The sequence below is a fragment of the Balaenoptera borealis genome (assembly GCF_965194805.1).
Source record: "Balaenoptera borealis genome assembly, chromosome: 1".
Classification (NCBI taxonomy): Eukaryota; Metazoa; Chordata; class Mammalia; order Artiodactyla; family Balaenopteridae; genus Balaenoptera; species Balaenoptera borealis.
In genome coordinates this window covers 149,279,200-149,302,385 of record NC_138860.1, presented here as the reverse complement: position 1 = coordinate 149,302,385, position 23,186 = coordinate 149,279,200, and the positions used below count along the sequence as shown (strand labels likewise).

At 47.5% G+C, this 23,186-nt stretch overlaps 1 protein-coding gene across 6 annotated transcripts in view; it reads right to left on the bottom strand.

Moving 5' to 3' along the window:
* GLIS1 (GLIS family zinc finger 1) overlaps window positions 1-23,186 on the bottom strand; it is a 226,600-nt gene that overhangs the window by 88,820 nt on the left and 114,594 nt on the right. For 3 of the 6 annotated variants that reach the window (XM_082370805.1, XM_082370803.1, XM_082370804.1), the window contains exons 3-4: window positions 22,136-22,216; window positions 31-208 (exon numbers count right to left, since the gene is read on the bottom strand). In XM_082370805.1, the coding sequence (XP_082226931.1) occupies window positions 31-208; window positions 22,136-22,216 (259 nt within the window). Of the gene's footprint in view, window positions 1-30; window positions 209-14,276; window positions 15,633-22,135; window positions 22,217-23,186 lie in introns of those variants that run through there. The other 3 variants (XM_082370806.1, XM_082370808.1, XM_082370807.1) reach the window with 2 other exon arrangements.

The following is a 23,186-nucleotide window of genomic DNA, read 5'->3' as shown; positions in this document are numbered from 1 at the left end:
GCAGCTGATGCATGGGGTCGGAGCACATACCTGCTGGGGTGGGGGAAATGCAGCAGCCTCTCGCAGGCTGAGGGGTGGCCCCGGGGTGGTGGGCTTCCTGCAGGGAGAAACAGGCCCTGGCGGCAGGGGGGGCCAGGGCCTTCAGCAAGGTCCAGGTCCAGTAGACTCTTCTCCGAGCCCGGAGTGCGGTGGCCGTAGCTCCCGTTCACTATGAAGAGAAAGACAGGAAAAGGAGACAAAGTGAGTGGGGATGGCCTGCAGAGGGCAGTCACTGGGGTACCGGGTGGGACAGAGTGCCCTTGAGAAACACTAACTGAACCCTTGCTGCATTCCAGGCGCTGGGGACACCTATTAATTCCCATAATCACCAGCAGGATCAATAATAAAATCCCCAGTTCTCAGATGCAGATGCTGAGCTCCAGTGGGTAATTGATCTTTACACAAACACAGAGCACTTACAACGTACCAGACACTATCGTGGGTGCAGGAAACATGGTGAGCTAGACACACACGCCTGCCTCTTGGAGCTTACGATCTATGATCCTGGCGCTCATTTGACAAGATGCAAGGCCATGGCTGGGGCTAGCTGCCCAGCAGGCCGGGTGAGCATCACTAACATCTGGAGGTCAAGGAAGAGGTGCTCACTAAACAGCATGTGCCCTTCTTATCACCGAAGCTGAAACCACATTGTTTTCCAAATTGCATTACCCCAAAGAAGCACAGTATACAGTTATTCACGCCTCCGTATCCTCCACGGTTCTTTGATAGCCTAACTATCATATGCCCTGCCGTGCCCCACCCCTGGGATTTTTAGGAAGACAAACTGAGGCAGATGTGCCTCAATTAGTCTTGAAATCTATAGAAAGCCCTTGAAAGCCCTTAAAAACTATATAAAGTATAACAAAAATGTTAGCCATGGTTGTTATAAGCCACTTGCCCTCTCTGGGCCTCAGTTTTCTCATCTATAGTGTGAGGAGGGTTAATCTGAAGACTATCTTCTTGGGCTTTCTGCCCAGCCACTTGGCAGGGTTATGCTAAGGAGCAAAGGGCTTTGGGGCCTGATGTGCCCAATGTGAGCCCCTACTGCCCCCAAACAAGCCTGTGACTCGGACAGGTCCCTTCCAGAGGCTGAGTCCCCCTGTGTCAAATGGGGACAGCCACACCAGTTCTCCAGAGATGCTGTGAGGTGTGGAGAGCTGAGGTGCAGAGCCCCTAGCCACGCGCGGGTGCCTAGTAGGTGGTGCATCTGGAGTGGAAAGCGATCGTATTGTCAAAGAGCACTTTGAAAAGTATAAAGTGTCTGACAGATGCAATAAAACGTTATTAACAGGCCCAAGGATTGGTCAGGGACTGTCAACACTGAGCGAGATAAACCATTAAGATGAGAAAAGAGCTGACACCAGCACACGATCAGCCCTGAAGCTAAGCAGGATGTGCAGGCCCTGACTCCACTGCCTCACTGGGGCTTCCTGCAGCCCTCGTAGGGAGAGATCAGTATTATGCCCATTGTACAGAGGAGAGAGCAGAGGTTCAGGAAGGCTAAACCACTCACCCAAGATCACACAGCTAGTAAGAGTCTGGGCTGGATCTCTGGCTCAGGTCCATCAGACCCAAACCCATGTCTTAATCACTATGTAATAAAAAGTGGCCTCTTAGGAAGACAGAAGTCCAACCTCATCCTCAAGGATCCAGCTCCCCCAACCCTAATTCTAGCTTTACCCCACCCCCAGGCAGCCCCTTCACAGAAGGCCAGACCCTCAGTGCTTACTCGCCACGTGCCCAAAGCTCCGAACAGGCACTAGGCATTCTCCTGCCCAGCACTTTACAGTTTGCAGATGAGAATGCCATGCTCTCAAGGTCCCAGGGCAGGTGACAAGTCTCCAGACAAGTATTTCCTCAGAAGTGGACCTCTGGTCACCTTCCCAGGCCAAGCACTGGGCCAATGTCCTGCTGTGAGGAACGCTCACTCCTGCTGGCTTTGGCTGCTGCTTGGCCAGCCCCTCACAAGCTTATTTTTTAATAACTTGGTTGTTTTTTAATTAAAAAGAAATCCCTGGTAACAAATGTGAATGGCCTGAGTTAATGAGAGCCGGCTGCCGCTCATTTAAGTCCTCCTCTGCAAGGCGGTCTCTGCCTTTTCCAAATTGTTTCTGCTTGTGATTTTATTGCCCCATTGAGGCAAACCCTGGGACTGGGCCTGAGAAAACTGTGGATGATTTTATGACCATTAATAGCATTTGGCGCAAAGAGAGCTTCATCACCACACGGGGCTGTTCTGCCAGGGTCTTTCTTCCAGCGTCTTTGGGTCAGGGACGTGGTTCCAAGCTTCTTTCAAGGACCCACGAGGCCCGTTGGGGACCTCTGGTTTACCTACCCCTCCTTCCCACAGGAGGATGTATGGAGAGATGGAAGGCGGGGCCCCAGAAAGGCGCCAGGGAGCCCAGCATGTATCAAGCCCTATTCATCAGTCCTTCCTATTTGATCAACAGGAACATTTGATTCTTTTAAGTGTCCATTCCTGTGAGGTGGGCTCATTACAGCCACTTTCCAGATGAGAAATGTTGAAGGTTGGAGAGATTAGGTGCCTTCCACCAGGCTCTGGGGTCTGTAAGACGCGGGGCCACAATTCAAACCCATATCTCTCACACACTTCAAAGCTCAAGTCCTGTCCTGCTGCCTCTCAGCCAACTGATGAACGACTGGGGACCCCCAAACAAGCATCCCCACCTTTGACTCCAATAAGATCATGCTGGGGAGCCTTTGGGGAAGTCAAAGGGCAACCGTTACAATGACTGCTAAACTTCAATCTTTGCAACAACTCTGCCAGGCGGTAAGACCTCTCCATCTCAGATGAGCATACGAAGGCTCAGAGAAATTTAGTGGGTTACCCAAGGTCACACAGGGAGTAAGGGGCTCAGTTGGGATGCAAACCCATCACCTCTGGGGGAAGAAACAGTCATTACCAGACAAACAATTGGGGACTATTGGCTTCTTTTCCACTGGATACAGTAAGAAGTTTTCCTACAATAAATAAACACACAGCTTTGGGAGGGAGGGAGGAAGGAGCCCCTCAGGTCACAGTTTGGCACTGCTCGGGGATCCAAGCCCATTCAAGCCCTTGTCTTATGTGACTCTCACAGCACCCTGATGAAAGCATTGCCCTCCCCGCCTCACAGAGGGAAGGACATGAGCACCAGAGCTGGCAAGTGGCCACCCAAGGTCACATGGCAATTGCTGGCATAGCTGAGTCCAAACCCAGGTCTCCCCAAACCCATGCTGGACCCTGCTCCAGGCCACCTGCTTTCTCAAAGCCTGGAAATTAAACCAGACGTTTTGTCCCAGCAGTGCTGTCACCACTGGAAAGATGTGGCTACAGTCACTCTTCAACCCTGGGCCCTCCCACTGCCTTCCTGCCTATTGACATCTTGCCTCTCTGTCCCCAAGGGCATCACAGGACCAACCCTGGCTTACTCTCTATCTCCAGGGAGCAGGGATGGAGTCTTTCTCTGGGAAGGCAGGGGAATGAGAGGGGCATGTCAGCCCCCCTGCCCTAAGGCAGGCTGGGGGTGCCCTGAAAAGGGACTGGCACCCAGCAGCCATGCCCCCCTCTGTGCCACAGGGGGCCAAGAGCAGACCCTGGACCTGGCTCTCCCCACATACATCAAGCTTCTTTGGAGGCTTGGAGGGTGAGAAGGTCCTCTGTACATTTTTACAGATTGATGAGAAAACCTAGAATGTCAGGGCTGGGACTGAGTGACTATTTCATTAATAGATGAAGAAACTGAGGCTCAGAGAGGGAAAGACTCTGCTTTAATCACACAGCAAATCCATAGCAGAACCTGGACTGGCACCCCCAGGGCTAGGTAAGAGTTTGGTTTAGTTTCCTCTTCAAGCCTCAGTTTTCTCATTTGTAAAATGGTGCTAACACTTACCTCACAAGATTGTGGTGACAATTAAGTGAAATTACAAACACAATGCATTTGGCATGGTGCCTATCTCACAGCAAGCACTCGAAAAGTTATGATGATCATAATGATAATTACTTCTTCTGTTTATCCTTGAATTCAGGATGGGGCTGGGAGGCAGGGCCTTGTATGAGAAGTATTCTATCCCCAAGAAGGTCAGGTCTGGATGACCCTGAGGCCAGGCTCAGAAGGACAAGCCCCCAAGTCTCAGGGGTCGCCAAATGCAGAAGTGGGCAGCCTGAATGAGGTCACAGCCAGCAAATCCAAAGCAAATGGCTCCAGTTACACACCACAGAGCTTTGCAAATTACCGTAATGACTTGGCTATAAAGTGGTACCACATATAAGGTGACTCCCCACAGGAATTTTAATTTACACTGAAAACTGCCAAGTCTGCATGAGAGGGACAATGATGCATTCAGCATCTCGGGCCCAGATGCCGCCTCCTTGCTGTCCCAGAAGCAGCCATTGGCTGGGTCTAGGAAGGCCCACACGATGACTGCTCCTCATTCATGGACAAGCAGACTTTTAGTGCTCGCCAGGTGCCAGGCTGGTGACAGGGTACTGCACTTTACAGTCCACGAAACATTTCAGAGCCATCACCTATGAGCTTTGCTACAACCATCAGAAATTGGCCAGACAGGCTCAGAGGGGGCAAGCAATTTACCCAAGCTCACACGGCAAGTGTAGGGCTCAGAGAGCAAACTTTCTCTGTAACAGGCAAGATAGCACATACTTTAAGCTTTGCAGGCCATACATTCTCTGCCACTACTCATCTCTGTTGTTGTACCATGAAAGGCAGCCACAGACAGCATGTAAACAGAAGATTAAGCTGTGTTCTAATAAAACTTTATTGAGAAAAAGAGCTCACCGGCTCTTGGGCTGTAACATGCTGACCCCAATCTAGTGCAGCAGTTAGAGGTGGGCTTTGCAGTTAGAAAGACTTTCCTGCATCTGTAAAACGAGGAGCATTTTACAGGTGTTGATGACATGAAAACCACTGTCGACTCTGACTGCAGGGCCAGCCCCTGGTGGCACCTGATAAATGGAGGTGCTATCAGCCTGGCTCAGGGGTCCCCACAGCCTGGGCTCACCTCCTATCTGGGCATTACCTCCCACTCCCACAGTGCTTTGCTGCTGCACTGTATACACCCCAGCCCTCCAGTCAGGGTGCCTGACACCTCCCAAATCTCTCTGGGCCCTCAGAGCTTAGCAGAAGTGCATCTCCTTCTGGAACGTTCCTTGGTCTCTCCCGCCCTCCCCCAAGCTTCCCCACCTCTGCACACAGCAGCCCCTGCAAATAGCTGCCTGTTAGGGTGCACCTAACCCAGCATCTGACATATGGTTTCTTTCTTTCTTTCCTTCTTTCTTTCTTCCTTTCTTCCTTTCTTTCTTTTTTTCTTTCTTTCTTCCTTCCTTCCTTCCTTCCTTCCTTCCTTCCTTTCTTCCTTCCTTCCTTTCTTTTCTTTCTCTCTCCCTCCCTCCCCCTCCCTCCCTCTTTTTCTCTTTCTTTCTTTCTTTCTTTCTTTTCTTTCTTTCTTTCTTCCTTCCTTCCTTTCTTTTCTTTCTGTCTCTCCCTCCCCCCACTCCCCCCTCCCCCTTTCTTTCTTTCTTCCTTTCTTTTCTTTCTCTCTTTCTTTCTCTCTCTCTCTCCCTCCCTCCCCCTTCCTCCCTCCCTCGTCCTTCCTTCCTTCCTTCCTTCTTTCCTTCCTTCCTTCTTTCCTTCCTTCCTTCCTTCCTTTCTTCCTTTCTTTCTTTCTTGCTGCGTTGGGTCTTCGTTGCTGTGCACATGCTATCTCTAGTTGCGGCGAGCAGGGGCTACTCTTTGCTGCAGTGCGCAGGCTTCTCATTGCGGTGGCTTCTCTTGTTGTGGAGCACAGGCTCTAGGTGCACGGGCTTCAGTAGTTGTGGCATGCAGGCTCAGTAGTTGTGGCTCCTGGGCTCTAGAGCGTAGGCTCAGTAGTTGTGTCGCACGGGCTTAGTTGCTCTGTGGCATGTGGGATCTTCCCAGAACAGGGATCGAATCTGTGTCCCCTGCCTTGGCAGGCTGATTCTTAACTTGCCACTGCGCCACCAGGGAAGTCCCAAATACTTGACATGTTTGATCTCTAAATCTCCACAACATCACCACAAGGTGGGGACTATAATACTCTGTACGGCCACATTGACGCTTGTAAGTGCGGTTAAAGTCCCGCCTCATCTAGAGTCTGTGAAATCCTTCAGGACAAGGTCTTGGAGCTCCAGAGCTGCTGAATGTCCGTGCATTCTGACACATGATTTTGTTCAACTTACTTCACATACAGAAGAGAAAACAGGGGCCCGGATGGGGGAGAGGCTGGTCCTAGTCACACAGCAAGCAGGTTCTCTCAACACCTGAGCCCCACTGGGGATATTCCCCTCACTCCTAGCACACGGTTAGAACTACAGTAGGTGCTTGGAAACACTGGGAAGGGGGCGGGGTGGCTGGGAGGATTGTCCAAAGTTCACTTTCGTGCTTCCTCTACAGCAGACATCATGACCCTGGGAAACAGAACAAGCTTTTGCACACACACACCTAGGTTGAAGCCCTAGCTCCACCATTAACTTGCTGGCTGCTTCATCCTAGATGAGCTACCTTACTCTTCTGAGCCTCAGTTCCTTCATCTGTAAAACAGAGATAAGAATCTCAGCTCCAAGGGGTGGCTGTGAGGGGTAAATGAGATAATACATGTAGCAGTCTGGTGCCTGGTGCAGTCAGCACTTTAGTAAAAGTCCCTCTATTGCCTTTTTGACAGGCAGGGGACACACGGTCACAGCACCCTGAGGTGGTGTTTCTCCAGCAACAGTGGCCCACTTTCCCAGGCAGTGAGCCCCAGTGGCCACAGAGGGCAGCCTCAGGCCAACAGGGTCTTGAGTCTGAGCCTGGGCTCTGCAGGCCCCCTCTCTGAGCCTTAGCTTTCCCCTCGGAGTAGTGGGAGTGCCAGGCCCGAGCAGGAGGGGCACTAGAGACCCCAAACAGCAGGGAATATCAGGCTCCATTCTCAGGCCCAGGGAGGTGAGTGCTGGCTCTCTAAGGATGCTCAGCAGATGCCAAGCCTGTGCTGCATCCACACTCAGGGCCCCTTCCGCCTCCGTGCTGCCTCTTCATCCCCTCTCTTCCCTCTCCTCATCAAACCCAAAGGCCTGGCAATCAGCAGGAAGTGGGGGCTTCTGAAAGAGTAGAAGCAGGAAGGTGGACATCCGAGCTTTTTCTCCAGTCTCCACAGCCCAGCGAGATGGGCTGCTCGATGCAGAGCTGCCTTGGGGTGTCCCAGGCCCCATCAGGGGGTTTGTAACCTTGGCAGGGCCTCTGGAGCTATAGAGCCTGATGCTCGAGGCCTCACGCCGGGCTTATGGCCGCCCGGCGTCTCTTATCCCAGGTCACAAAAAACTCCATAAATTCCCCTTTAAAGCTAAGCTAGATTTACGGGGACTCAGGCCAGTAAAACCTGAGCAGGCTCACCTCAGGCTCACTAAAACCTGAGCAGCATGGAGGCGCCACAGAGAAACCAGAGTGAGCCTGCAACTCTGTCCTATCCAGGGCCAGGAAATGAGCAGCCCAAGGCTGGCTGCACGTGGAGATGCAGGTATGTATATAAACACATATATGGGCCAAGTTTTCCCTCAGACTCTCTTATTGCTCTCAAATTAGCTCACATTTGCTATAGAAAAAATTAGAAAATGTATTGAGGCAACAATTAGAAAATAGACATCATGTATAAGACCACAAACCAGAGAGCCACAGCAGACATGATGACACATAAACCTCTATGGTATTTCCCTAAGCATCCATATAATTTTTTGACAAAAAGAAGGACGATATACTTATTTTCTTGTATTCTGCTTCTTTCACTTAGTAATATATCATGAATATTAAAGTTTATAGAGTGCCCATTATGTGCCATGCACAGTACTAGGCTCTTTCCATGCCAGAATTACTAATGCCATTTCCCAGAGGAAGAGTAAGTGACTTGCCCAAGGTCATGCATCTGTTGAATGGTGGAATCAAAATGCAAGTCCAGCTCTCTCAGACTTGGAAGGCAGTGGTGACCCAGACATTGCTCCACATCATTAAGAAATTTAGGGTCAACGCAGCTGATTGCTTGTATACGTCTGCTTGGACTGACATTCCACAATGCCATAGACTGGGTGGTTTAAACAACAGAAATGTATTTTCTCACAGATCTGGACACTAGAAGTCAATGATCAAGGTTCCTGATGATTTGGTTTCTGGTGAGGGCTCTCTTCCTGGCTTGCAGACAGCCACCTTCTCACTATGTCCCTCATATGCCCTTTCCCAGTGCATGCATGGAGGTGGGGGGTAGGAGAGGGAGAGCACACATGTGCTGTATCTCTTCTTATAAGGACATTAATCCTATTGGATCAGGGCCCCACCATTATGACCTCATTTAACCTTCATCACTTCCTTAGAGGTCCCATCTCCAAATACAGCCACACTATAGGTTAGGGCTTCAACATATGAATTTGGGGAGGGACACAAACATCCAGTCCATAACACCTAATATTCATTCCCTCCCTTCCTAGCCTTAATAGGGTCCCGTATTTCCATATCTATCTATGAGGCTTGAGAAGAAGAGACAGTATAGCACAGCAGATAAGAGTGCAGATTCTGGGGCCTAACTGACTAGGATTGAATCCTGGTTTTGCCATTTACCAGCTGTGATCTTGTCTAAGTCAAGTGACTTAACTTCTCTGTGCCACAGTTTATGAAGTTAAAATGGGTTTATATACCAAATGTAAAGTACATAGAACAGTACACCTGGCACACAGTAGGCACTATATAAATGTCTGCTCTCACTGTTGTTCTTATTCATTTTCCAGGGTAGGTTAGACCATCAGCATAGTCTCATCTCCCCAGCCACAGTGCCACAGTGACGGGCTCAGAGATAGGCACGTAATGCAAGTTGGGTTAATTAGACAGAGGCCTGGAACTTCTCTAACACTAAGGAAAGAGCAGCCTCCACTCCCCTACATGCAAAACTGTCTGCTTTGAAAAATTACTAGCCATCATCACTTCAGACATTACTTTTGCCCGTTATCTATCTTTCTGGGGCAACAATGTATGTTAGACCTTTTCACCATGTTCTATATCTCTCTTATGCTCTTTTCTGAATTTTTCATCTTTTTTTAACTTTCATGCTTCTGTCTAGATATTGTCTACTAACTTATTTTCCAATTTATCAATCTTCTCTTTAACTGCATCTAATCTATTAAGTCGCTATGATAAAAATTCTCCAGGAAGTGGGTATAGAGGGACCCTACCTCAACATAATAAGGGCCATATACAACAAACCCACAGCAAACATCATTCTCGATGGTGGAAAACTGAAAGCATTTCCTCTAAGATTAGGAACAAGACAAGGATGTCCACTCTCACTTTTATTCAACATAGTTTTGGAAGTCCTAGCCATGGCAATCAGAGAAGAAAAAGAAATAAAAGGAATCTAAATTGGAAAATAAGAAGTAAAACTGTCACTGTTTGCAGATGACATGATACTATACTTAGAAAATCCTAAAGATGCTACCAGAAAACTACTGGAGCTCATCAGTGAATTCGGTAAAGTTGCAGGATACAAAATTAATACACAGAAATCGCTTGCATTCCTATACACTAGCAACAAAAGATCAGAAAGAGACATTAAGGAAGTAATCCCATTTACCATTGCATCCAAAAGAATAAAATACCTAGAAATAAACCTACCTAGGGAGGCAAAACACCTGTACCCAGAAAACTATAAGATACTGATTAAAAATCAAAGATGACATAAACAGATGGAGAGATATACCATGTTCTTGGAATGGACGAATCAATATTGTGAAAATGACTATACTACCCAAAGCAATCTACAGATTCAATGCAATCCCTATCAAATTACCAATGGCATTTTTCACAGAATTAGAACAAAAAATTTTACAATTTGTATGGAAACACAAAAGACCCCGAATAGCCAAAGCAATCTTGAGAAAGAAAAATGGAGCAGGAGGAATCAGGCTCCTTGGCTTCAGACTATACTACAAAGCTACAGTAATCAAAACAGCATGGTGCTAGCACAAAAACAGAAATATAGTTCAGTGGAATAGGATGGACAGTCCAGAGATAAACCCACACATCCGTAGTTTAATCTATGACAAAGGAGGCAAGAATATACAACAGAGAAAAGATAGTCTCTTCAATAAGTGGTGCTGGGAAAACTGGACAGCTACATGTAAAAGAATGAAATTGGAACACTTCCTAATACGATACACAAAAATAAACTCAAAATGGATTAAAGATCTAAATGTAAGGCCAGATACTATTAAACTCTTAGAGGAAAACATAGGCAGAACACTCTCTGACATAAATCGAAGCAAGATCTTTTTTGATCCACCTCTTAGAGTAATGAAAATAAAAATAAACAAATAGGACTTAATTAAATTTAAAAGCTTTTGCACAGCAAAGGAAACCATAAACAAAACAAAAAGACAACCCATAGAAAGGGAGAAAATATTTGCAAACGAAGCGACTGACAAGGGATTAATCTCCAAAATACACAAACAGCTAATGCAGCTCAATAACAAAAATAAACAACCCAATCAAAAAAATGGGCAGATCTAAATAAACATTTCTCAGGACTTCCCTGGTGGTGCGGTGGTTAAGAATCCGCCTGCCAATGCAGGGGACACAGGTTCGAGCCCTGGTCCGGGAAGATCCCACATGCCGTGGAGCAACTCAGCCCGTGCACCACAACTACTGAGCCTGCACTCTAGAGCCCGTGAACCACAACTACTGAAGCCCGCGCGCCTAGAGCCTGTGCTCCACAACCAGAGAAGCCACTGCAAGGAGAAGCCCGTGCACCACAATGAGGAGTAGCCCCGCTCGTCACAACTAGAGAAAGCCTGTGTGCAGCAACGAAGACCCAATGTAGCCAAAAATAAATAAATAAATAAATAAATAAATTTTTTAAAAAATAGACATTTCTGCAAAGAAGACATACAGATGGCTAAAAAGCACATGAAAAGATGTTCAACATCACTAATTATTAGAGAAATGCACATCAAAACTACAATGAGGTATCACCTCACACCAGTCAGAATGGTGATCATCGAAAAACAAACAATAAATGCTGGAGAGGGTGTGGAGACAAGGGAACCCTCCTACACTGTTGGTGGGAATGTAAATTGATACAGCCACTATGGAGAACAGTATGGTGCTTCCTTAAAAAACTAAAAATAGAGTTGCCATATGATCCAGCAATCCCACTCCTGGGCATATATCCAGAGAAAACCATAATTCAAAAAGATACATGCACCCCAATGTTCATTGCAGTACTATTTACAATATCCAGGACATGGAAACAACCTAAATGTCCATCAACAGAGGAATTGATAAAGAAGACATGGTACACATATACAATGGAATATTACTTGGCCATAAAAAAGAATGAAATAATGTCATTTGCAGCAACATGGATGGACTTAGAGACCGTCATACTGAGTGAAGTAAGTCAGACAGAGAAGGACAAATATCGTATGATATTGCTTATATGTGGAATCTTTTAAAAATGGTACAAATGAACTTATTTACAAAGCAGAGATAGAGTCACAGATGTAGAAAACAATCTTATGTTTACCAGGGGGAAAGGGGCAGGGAGAAATTGGGAGATTGGGATTGACATATATACACTACTATATATAAAATAGATAACTAATAAGGACCTACTGTATAGCACAGGGAACTCTACTCAATACTCTGTAATGACCTATATGGGAAAAGAATCTGAAAAAGAGTGGATATATGTATATGTATAACTGATTCACTTTGCTGTACACCTAAAACTAGCACAATGTTGTAAATCAGCTATGCTCCAATAAAAATTTTTTAAAAATCTATTAAATCCATCTTTTGAGTTCTTAAATTTTTCTATTTTTTAGTTTAAAATTTTCCATTTGATTAATTTTTATAGCTTTCAGATATCCATTGAAATTCTCCATTTGGTAATCTATTTTCTTGAACACATTAATCACAGTTATTTTAAATCTTGTACCCGATAAATCCAACACGTGGACCACCTGTGAGTCTGTTTTTGTATGTTTCCCCCCCCACACATTGGTCCTGCCTCCTCGTATCCCTGGTACTTTCTGACTGAATGCCCAACATTGTGTATGAAATCTGTACAGGCTCCAGATGATATCTTCCTCCAGAGAGAATTTTCTTTTGCTTCTCAAAGGCAGTTAAAAGAAGGGAAGATGATCTTTATCCACTCTAGGATTTCAGCTTTAGGCTTTGTAAAGGTTGCTCTCTTTCTGGTTCATCCTTTCTCCTAGGATGCTGCCCTTCAGGGTCCCCAGCTGAAAGCTTGGGTTGCCCGGACTCCTCCTCCCTGGTTGACACTGAACTTCATTATAAGTTCCCAGAACCTGAGGCTGTTGAAAGCTTTGCTTAGTTCCTCAACCTCTTAACTGCCACACTGTTGATTTCTCAGTCGTATAGCCTATGCCACTTAAGAATCAACAAATATCTTGGAAGGAAACGCAACATTTAAGGTTCAGCTCACTTTTCGGCACTTCCTATCTCCATGGAATCTTGGCCCCTCAAAATCTGCCTATTTTGGTGGCCCTAAACTCCAGTTTTTGTATCTCTAGCATAGTAAGGCTGCAGAAAGCTCTGTTCATTTCTCCAATTCTTGGTCCTATACAACTTGGTCTTATACAACTTGCAATCTGGCAAATGCCTGAAAGGAAGAAGTTGTGCAGAGTGTCAGATACATGTCAGTGTATTTCCCTTCTCTTCAGGGTGTTGGTGCCTCAAGTCCTCATTGTCTTGGTAGTTCATGATGCTTTCAAACAGCTGGGTTTTATATTTTATTCAGAGGGAAGGTTAGTCTGATATAAGTTTATCTGCTATAAACAGATGCAAAAAGCCCCTTCCAACATATAATTTTAATGACTGCATAGTATTCCATAATATGCTTGTACATACTTTATTTAATCCATCCTCCATAGTTAGGATTTATATTGTTTAAAAAGATTAAAACTAGAAACTATCATGTAATGAATGTCCTTACAGACCTGTCTTCATGTCCACCCATATTTATAGCCTTAGAATAAATTCCTAGATGTGAGATGGCTGAGTCAAAGGACATGCAAAATTTTAAAGAATTTTGCTACCTGCTATTCAAACTGCTCTCCAAAAGGAATATATCAATTTATACCATCAGCAGTGCAGGAAAGCCCCTGTTTCCTTGCACTCTCACCACTCTAGGTATTCTCATTTTTTAAAAAATCTGTTAATTTAACAGTTCAGGGTGATTTATAATAGAAAAGAATAGGATATAGCCTGTATATCAAATAATAGAAAAATTATTACATAAAGTTACTCAGCAGAAATTTTATGTAGCCATTAAATATAGTAGAATTCCATCATAATGCAATTAACTGTGGTCCAAAATCTTCAATTACTTTAAAATGCAGAGCTTAAAATGGTATTTTTGGTGGTTTTTCCAGTTAATATATGGGAAAAAGATGTTTTCATTTATTAGATATGTCAGAAACAGCCCACTTATCACAAAGTACACACTACACAAGGAACTAAGAAAACCTCAAATGGTTATGAGGCAGTCACTTCCTAACCCATAATCCCCTGCAACCTCCAGAGAGAAGAACTCTTTTGTGAAGAGGTTGGACAGGGGATAGGAGCTACTCCCATGTTTTATATGAAGGCATCTTATCACAAGGTATCTTATCATTAGTTTTATTGGATTTACTAAAGGTTTTAATTACAAGGGAAAATATTTATAAGAATTAAATAAAAAGAAGATTCAAAATTCCACATACATGAAACTAACTTGAATAGAAAAAAAAAGGAAAATCAATACATCAAATATTAATCACGGACTTCCCTGGTGGCGCAGTGGTTAAGAATCTGCCTGCCAATGCAGACACGGGTTCAATCCCTGGTCTGGGAAGATCTCACATGCCACGGAGCAACTAAGCCCGTGCGCCACAACTACTGAGCCCACGTGCCACAACTACTGAAGCCTGTGCGCCTTAGAGCCTGTGCGCTGCAACTACTGACGCCCGCGCGCCTAGAGCCCGTGCTCCGCAACAAGAGAAGCCACTACAATGAGAAGCCCACGCACCACAACAAAGAGTAGCCCCTGCTCGCCACAACTAGAGAAAGCCTACACACAGCAACAAAGACCCAACACAGCCAAAAATAAAATATAATAAAATAAATTTTAAAAAACATTAATCACTCATTCATTCATTTAACATATGTCTATTGAATACCTACTTTGTGCAAGGACCAGGCACCAGGCACAGGAATGCAATGATGAACAAGAAAGGAAAATCTCTATTCTCACGGTGTTGACATTCTGATCAGAGAGAAGACAATTTCAAAAGTAAACACATAAATATATACTATAATATCAAGTAGGGATAAATGTGAATTAAACTAAAGGTAAGAAGCTAGAAAGTGCAGGGAGATGGGGACAGTCGGGGCAGGTCTCTCCGAGGGGCAGACATCTACACAAAGGCCCTAGTGAAGGGAAGAAGGGAGCCATGTGGACACCTGGGGAAAGAGCTTTCACACAGAGCGAGCAGCAGGTACAAAGACCCCGAGGTAGAAGTGTTAGCCAGGGTAGGAACACAAGAAGCCCAGGTGTGGCTGGAGCCTAGTGAGCAAGGATGAGAGAGGCAGGTGATGAGACCCAGCTGGGTCTGACCAGCAGGGTCTTGAGAGTCCTGTTGAGGCTTCAGGTTTTTTTTTTCACTATGCTTTTTGTTATTGTTGTTTTGTTGTTTGTTTGTTTTGGCCATGCCACGCGTGCCATGCAGGATCCTAGTTCCCCGACCAGGGATCAAACCTGTGTCCCCTGCATGGAAGCACAGAGTCCTAACCATTGGACCGCCAGGGAATTCCCGAAGCTCCGGGTTTTGTACCGACATAGCAGAAAGCCATGGAAGGGTGAGAGACCAGACTTGACTTATGGTGTGGAAAGATGTCTGAGTTTGTGTTGAAAAAAGACTTTAGAAGAAAAACAGTAGCTGCGGGGAGAGTGGTGGCTTTATTATCAGAGTGTTTCCTAAAACCTCCATTCCTTTTTGGATTGAGTGCATTATTCTGATTCCTGATTGTAATGGTGATAACATGACTGCATTTATCAAAACTCACAGAACTGTTCATACACACACTGTTTTAGTGATTTTTACTGTACATAAATTTTGAAAGATTTAAAAATCTCTGTATTCCATATTTCAAAATATTTCATATTGTTTCAGTAATTTAAAAAACTGTGCCAATATCCGTCCTTGAGAATAGACCAAAGATAGAGCTGGGATAGCTCTGCTGCCCCCAACTTGGCATGGACCATCATCCAGCACATGGATCTGTGAACAGGCCCCGTCCTTCCCAGCCCACCACCAGCAATTCCAGGCAGGGGGAGTGTGGGTACTCTCCACACTGGACCAGAGGACCCCTGGGTACCCTTCCTCTTGAAGGCTTACAGAAGAGGACAGCCCTAAGGAGACAGGTGCCTTCACATGAGATAAGACGGCAGACAGGAGAGATGCACAGCCCAATGAGTCTTCAGGACCCAGGGCTTCCCCTCCTCAGGCTGCTCTGCCGGAGCCTCTGTCCTCTCTCTGTTCCTACTGCAGTCTCACAGCCTCCCACCACCACCTCCTCCTCCTCCTCCTCCTCCTCCTCCTCCTCCTCCTCCTCCTCCTCGTCTTCCTCCTCCCCCCCTCCTCCCCCTCCTCTCAGATCCTTCCCTGGAAAGGCTGCACTTACACTAGGTGTAAATGACTGCTAGAGTGCCCAGGAAGATACACACACACACACACACACACACACACCAGATTCCAGGTTGAGTGAGTGAGTGAGTGAGGAGGGAGCAACACAAAGCAGGGGCCCCAGGGCTGCCAGAAGAAAGCACTGCACATATTCAGCATATTTATGTATTTCCCAGGGGTAAGGGAAGCGGGGTCTAGTAAATAAACTGATAGCCCTTAAAACTCTCAGATTCTACATTTCATCACAGTGAGCCATCATGGTTCCAAAATTTAAGATTAGAGATTTCCATGCATCTGGGATTCTAAAATTCCATGACTCTCTCATTCTGAGATGATGTAATTTTATAAAGCTAAGCATTTAAATTACTATGGTTCTAAGAGTCTATGATGTTATGGATCAGACATAAGGAAATTCTCTGATTCCAAGGGTGTAAAAACCCATGCTTCTCGGATCAGAAAGCCTGCCACTTCCTAGGGTGCCCTGAACCCCACATTAGTCCCTGCCTGGCCTAAATCATCAGGGAGCAATAGTTATGGTCACCAAAACCCCTTTGTTTTTGTCCAAGACGAAAACAAGAGAGTAATGGGATGACAAGAAATCCAGAGGAAATGGCTGTTAAAATCTATAAAACTTCTCAAAGACAAACATATTCCATCTGTGTTTTTTCAGTAAATACAGGACCATAAATATTTATGTCAGGCATATATTTAACATTTCATGTTTGGCCTTTTTTTTAACTCCCTCCCCTTAAATCAAGCTAATTAGTTAACTCCTATGCCCATGTCAGTTTTTTACCCCCTAACCAATGAAACAGCCCCTCAAACTGCTAAAAATATCTATAAAGCAAGAAGGAAGACATACAGGCAATGAGGAGAAATGCCCAGCTCCAGGCAGCTGCAGGCAGGTCTGGGCACGCAAGATGTCAGCACCTTAAAATCCCCTCCCTCCATCTCGCGTCCTTGGGGAAGGATCAGTTGTTATGACTGAAAAAATACCACCATCCCAAGGAAGATGTCCCAACCTTCAGAAAAGATTACATCCAGAGATGCAGCACGGAGCAGGCAGTGAGAATGGTTCCTTGTACCTCAGAGAGGCTCAGAGTTTCTAGACTCTTGGAAAAGATCATTTGTTCCACAGTGTGGCCAGAAAGGCTGGCAAAGCTTACTGAGGAAGTCATAGATGTTGATTTGGCTTATGAAAAATCCCCTCTCCTGGGCCCCAGAACTGAAATCACTCAGCTCCCAGGGCCCCTCCTCCAGGAAGACCTCCCTGATCAGTCACATCCCACAGGGCTTTCTGCTCTCCTCCTCTGCCCTCCTCGAGGACCCACAGCCAGTGCTCCAGTCTGCACCCTTACCCACAGGGCACAAGGCACCCTCCCTCAGCCATCATTGCAACAGGGATTCCCCAGAGTGGAGGTTCTGCCCCAGGGGGCACACTGAATATCCCTGGGGGGATATCTGGCATCACAATGACTGGGAGTCACTGTCTTTTAGTGGGGAAGAGCCAGGGATGGCCAACTCACTGCCCAGGGTGGGTCAGCCCTACACTAACTTTTGAATATGTTGCCAGATATTCAAAATATCTGTAAGCAAGCAACCTGGTCATCTAAGTCTAGAACATAGCCCCATTTTACACATAAACACAAAGTATTTTTTTCATGGTTTTAATATACATTGAATTTTCCAGGAATGGAACTATGTATGATGTACATGGAGGAAAGATGGTACTGTGGTTTTTTTTGTTTGTTTGTTTGCTTTTTAAATTTATTTATTTATTTTTATTTTTGGCTGTGTTGGGTCTTCGTTTCTGTGCTAGGGCTTTCTCTAGTTGCGGCAAGCGGGGGCCACCCTTCATCGCGGTGCAGGGGCCTCTCACTATCGTGGCCTCTCCTGTTGCAGAGCACAGGCTCCAGACGCGCAGGCTCAGTAGTTGTGGCTCACGGGCCTAGTTGCTCCGCGGCATGTGGGATCTTCCCAGACTAGGGCTCGAACCCGTGTCCCCTGCATTGGCAGGCAGATTCTCAACCACTGCGCCACCAGGGAAGCCCGGTACTGTGTTTTGTTTGGAACTTGACCAGTTGTTCACCATTTCAGAAAATGAGGTCACCCTCAGTCCCTCCGTTCGTGACGTCTATGCATCTGTAGCTGGCAGGTTTGGTCAGGGATGCCGGGCACAGGTGTGAGCAACTGGCGACTTCTCTGGGCGCTTATATGGGGAAGCACACATGACTTAAGGGTTTCTTCCCTTTCATTTCTTCTCTATAATACAGTTGAAATATTATATGGAATTTTTAAGAACTATGGTGCCGACGGGTATCATTATCTACCCATTTCATTTCAAGAGCGTAAAGGAGGCAGTACAAGAGGGTCCTGTTAGAAAAAGGAAGTGCTGAGAACCACTGACCAGGCCAACTCCTCGTTTTCCAGATGGGGAAAGGGAGGTGTCCTCCAAAGTCACATAGTGAGGTGAGCATTGGGAGGTTGGGATTCAGCCAGGTGTGTCTGACTCTGCAGCTCTGAGACACTCCGAGGATAGGCCTGGTATGATGTCTTTGACTCCCAGGACCTGTTTCTGGATTCAGTGACACACAGAGAGCCCTGGGCCCATAAGGACCCCCAGGAAGGCAGGCACACGGTTCCCATGCGGGCTCTCCAGAGAAGGCGAGTGGGCAGCCCAGGCCCCGTGCCAGGGACAGGAGGTGTGGGTGTGCCTGGCTGACTCTGGAAGCCCTGGGAGAGGCAGGCCAGACAGAGGGCCTCAGGCAGGTGAGTCTCCCAGGCCTGGGAGCAGAGTCTGAGGCTTGAGACTTTGGGACCAAGCTCACCTCCCCACTCCCTTTCCCCCAACCCTACACCTTCCCCTTCTCCTGCTGTGCCCCCTGACCCAGCTCTCTCCTCACCCTCAGCCCCCGTGCCCCACACTTGACAGCTCTCAATCCATCCCTTCCTCCCCGTCCTCACCATCTTTGCCTCAGTTCAAACCACCACTATCTTTCACCTAGACGTGACACAGTCACTCCACTGAAGCCAGGGTGATCTTTCCAAAGCACAAAAATCTGTCCGGTTTTCCCCCGTTCCTAACCTTCCATGGCTCCCACTACCCACAAGATACCTCTGAATGCCTAAGCCAGGCAAATAAAACCCTGTACCTTCTATTTGTTCCCACCGTCCAGTCCCTTTCCTGCAGGTTCCCAACACCGCCAGCCTAGAGCTGCACCCGGCTGCTCACAGCCCCCCAGACCTGCCCTGTAAGTACTGCCCTTGCCCTTGCCATCTCCCTGTGGAGCAGCCTTCACTACTCCCTCTGCGCTACGCCAGCCCCGTGTGGCCCCCGTCACAGCTCCCTTTGCACTGCGTGTGTGGCCCATGTGTAAGTGCATTAAATGACAATCTGAAGGACAAATGCAGAGAACAATACATCAGGGGAGAGCTGAGCAAGGCCTTGAATGACACTCGAACCTCTGCTACCAGGAAAGAGAGACCTAGAAACACAAGACAGACAGAAGCCTTTTCGCAAAGACATAGGCCCCTGGTGGGGGCAGGGAGGGGGAGGGGGTGCCGGTCAGGCTGCAGACTCCACTCCAGCCATTACAGCTCTACTGGCTGAAACTCACTGATTTCCCTGGAAAGGTGGGGGATGGAAACATAAGCAACATTTCCAAAAACATGATTGAGGGAACTTGAAGCAGCACCTAGAAGTGTTTTCATTCCAAACAGGAGCAGGCCTCGGTGAGGAGTGGGGAGACTGCAGGTCCAGCCCTGGCCCAGCCTGGGCTCTACGCTGGACTGCCCGGCCCACACAGGACCACACTGCCCCGACTTCCGAGGCTGCAAGGGAGGGTGTCTAGGAAGATACAGCTGATGGGGCAGCCTATTCAGGCACATACCGTCGACATACGTCACCGAGGAGAAAGGTCCACGAGGTCACACTTCACTCCACGAGGAGGGAGCTGGGTTCTCAATCCAAAATAAATGAATCAGTGCTCGTGTGTTTGGTGCAGTAGCCCCCGAGTTCAGTCCCAAGCCCCTTTTTCACACTTCAGGTTAAGAGTCCGGGGAAAGGCCCCCTGGGCAGGGAAGCTGAGCCCAGTGTTCTGGGCTTCCCAGAAGACTCACTACATATCTTGGGCAGCCCCCAGCTCCTGGGTCTCAGTTTCCTTTGCTGTAAAACAAGGGGAGTGGACTGGAGGTGTCTCTAAATGTTCCTGTTCTCTTCTCACCCCAAAGAGCATCATGAATGCCCTGTCAAGAGGCCTCATGACCCAGAGTGGGGGCCGGTCTTGAACAAGACCCTGACTTCTCCTTCCCGCCAGCTCTAGCATTCGGGACTCCTTACTACCTGACAGGCCTGCCACTTCCCACGGCTTTCCCTGGAATGGGCTGAAGTCAGCACCCATCCACCCCCCGACTCTGAGCACCTATGTGTGCCAGGCCTGGGCACTGGGACACAGAGGTGAGCCAGACACTGGTGCTTCCCTCAGGAGCCCATAGTCTCGTGAGTGACATGACCCTTAAACAGAAAAAGACTCTGGGATGGATCAGTGCCAGAACTGAAGCCCTCTTCCCTCTACAAGGATGAAGGAGCATACCTGCCTCCTCTTATCCTTCCTCTAGCATGGCCACTGCCTCCATGAAGCCTTCCCTGATTCTGCCACCCTCTCCCCACGTGGTTGGCTGCTCCCAGGCACTCTGGGAATCACTCCCCCACAGTCCTTACCATACGATGTAAGTGATGTGTCCATACCTTGGAGGGCAGAGCTAAATGTTTCATCCAAGCCTCTCCACAGTCTTGCTAGATAGATCTATTAGCCCATTTTACAGATGAGGAAACTGAGGCCCAGGAAGGCAAAATGACTTCTCCTGAGTAACACACTTAGAAACGGACCTAGGATTCGATCGCAGGGCTGGTGATTCCAGACTACAGTCCTCAGCCAGGGCTGAAGTGATCATCCCACACCCCACCCACAGGGTTGCCCAGAGGCCCAGAGAGGCCATTCCTAGGGGGAAGGAAGTGCACACTCCCTGAGGAGCATCCCTCAGTTACTCTATTGTAAGATGTCAGGGCTAAAATGGCCCTGAAAGATAATCTAATCTCAGCCTCCTATTTTACAGAAAAGGGATACTGAGACCCACAGAGAGCAAGGGGCTTGTCCACATTTATACAGCCAGTGGCCAAGTCAGGATCAGACCCAATTCTCCAGAGTCTCCATCAGGCATTCACTCCATGGCACCTCACTGCTACTTCTTAAAGGCAGCTGGAGAGGGTAACACTCTCCCTAGTGTTCTGGCAGAAATGGGACATTCACGGGACAACTTGGTTTATGAATGTATCTTAAAGCTTCTCCCATGAGCTCTGCCAGGCAGGGATCATCGAGAGATAAGGAAACTGAGTCTGGGAGGTGATGAGAGCCATGCCCGGATTCAAGCCAGGTCTGTCTGGGGTAAAGCCCCGGCCGTCTCCAGGGTGCTGGGCTGCTGGCCTCCACAACGTGGCACTTCGCGTGTACACAGATGATCTCATCTGTCCTCACCGAGGCCTGTGGCTAGCACTGACCTGCATTCCTGATGCCAGCTCAGTGCCCAGCATCTTTTCTTCAGACCAACCCTGACATCACAGTGTACCATCCTGACGGATGAATCTGGTTAAAGGATGAGGTGAATAGAAAATGGGCCAGAGGGCCTCCTGGGGCTCAGGGCGTGATTTCCCCAAAGCCCTCCTGCTTTCTTCTCACCATCGCACTGCCAGGTTTTGCCTGGTGAGCCACGGCAGCTCACTGCCAAGCATGGGGACCCCGTCAGCGGACAGGCCGTGAATGAGTGCAGTGTTTGGGACCAGTCAACAAGATGGATGTTGTTTCGGTTCGGCTCCGTGCACCGTAAACATTCTGTGGCAGACGCAGCTCCAGGTGGCTCGCTGGCTCGCGCTCGGCAGCTGGGCCAGCCTGCAAAGGCCCATTAACATGGACATAAACAAGGAGGGCTGGGGGATGGAAGGCAGGAGGCCGCTGGGGTCTGTCCCACTTTCGGAGACAAGAACACAAAGACAGAAATCCAGGAGCCAGGCTGGAGGTGGTGGCAGCCGGGTGGGGAGGAACGAGGCCCCGCCTGGTTCCAATCTTCGCTCTGACGCACATACTGGGTGACTTTTGTTTTGACAAAACTCACACCTTGTCCGGGCCTCAGCCTCCTCATCTGGAGAAACAGGAAAGGGCTCCACTGTCGGCTGCAAGGAGGCCCTCAGAAATGCTTGATGAAGGAGCTGACTGCACCAGCAGCTGCTTGAGGACAAGAACTACATCCGATCCATTTTGGCCCAGTGATTAACAGCGCGGGCTTCAGAGACAGACAACTTACCTGGTCTGGAATCCGAACTCTGCCGTTCACCCACTGATGTGTTCTTGGCCAGGTAACCCAACCTCTCTGAACCTCCCTTATCTGTAAGATTCAAATGATCATACCTGTTGCACCAGCAGTGGTGAGGGGCAAATGAGACAATGCTCACAGGCGTTTTATAATGCAGTAATAAAAGGTCACTCTCATTCTGTTAGGATTTGTATGCCCCAAATCTCACAGAGCCTTGCCCGGAGCAGGCTCTCAGGATGAAGCGGGTGGCCAAGGCTGGGGAGTGGCCAGGTCTTCTGGATTCTCCCCTCCCGGTCCAAGATGATCTCTGGATCCCTGACCAAGCGCTCAGCCTGCCAGGCGCCCATGTGGGCCTCACAGCCTGGCCCCAGACATCAAGCCCCAGGCCCGTGTGGGAGGCTGTCCAACTTGACGAACATCAATTCTCAAGTGCCAGCTGGCCGAAAATCAATGTGTCAAATGACCAATTCATCAAAAGCCAATTAGCCACAAATTACTTCGCCAAGTGGCTACATTCCCAAATTACCTCAACAGTTACCCAAAACTTATTTATTTTAGCCATTTATAAAGATGACAACCATTTGTGTTGGAGGAGATGGTTTTAGTTTTAGTTAATAAGTTTTGATTTTGTGTTCAGAGCAGCATTTTAAAGAATATTAAGCTGGTCAAAATCAAGGATCATGGGTTGGTTTAGTCCTCTTATTTAGTATTTACTATTCAGTGTATTTCATTATCAGTTATCAAATGTCAATGTTTCATACAGGAAATCTTGAAGTTATATTGTGCAGTAGGTTGAATGGTGGCTCCTGAAAAGACATGTCCATTTCAAATTTCTGGAACCTGGGAATGTGATCTTATTTGGAAAAAGGGTCTTTTTAGATGTAATGAAGTTAAAGATTTTGAGCTGAAGAGATTATCCTGGTGGGTCCTAAATCCAGTGAAAAGGATCCATATGAGGAGAGACACAGGAGACGACATGACCACAGGGGCAGAGACGGGAGCAACACAGCCACAAGTCATGGAATGCCAACAGCCACCAGAA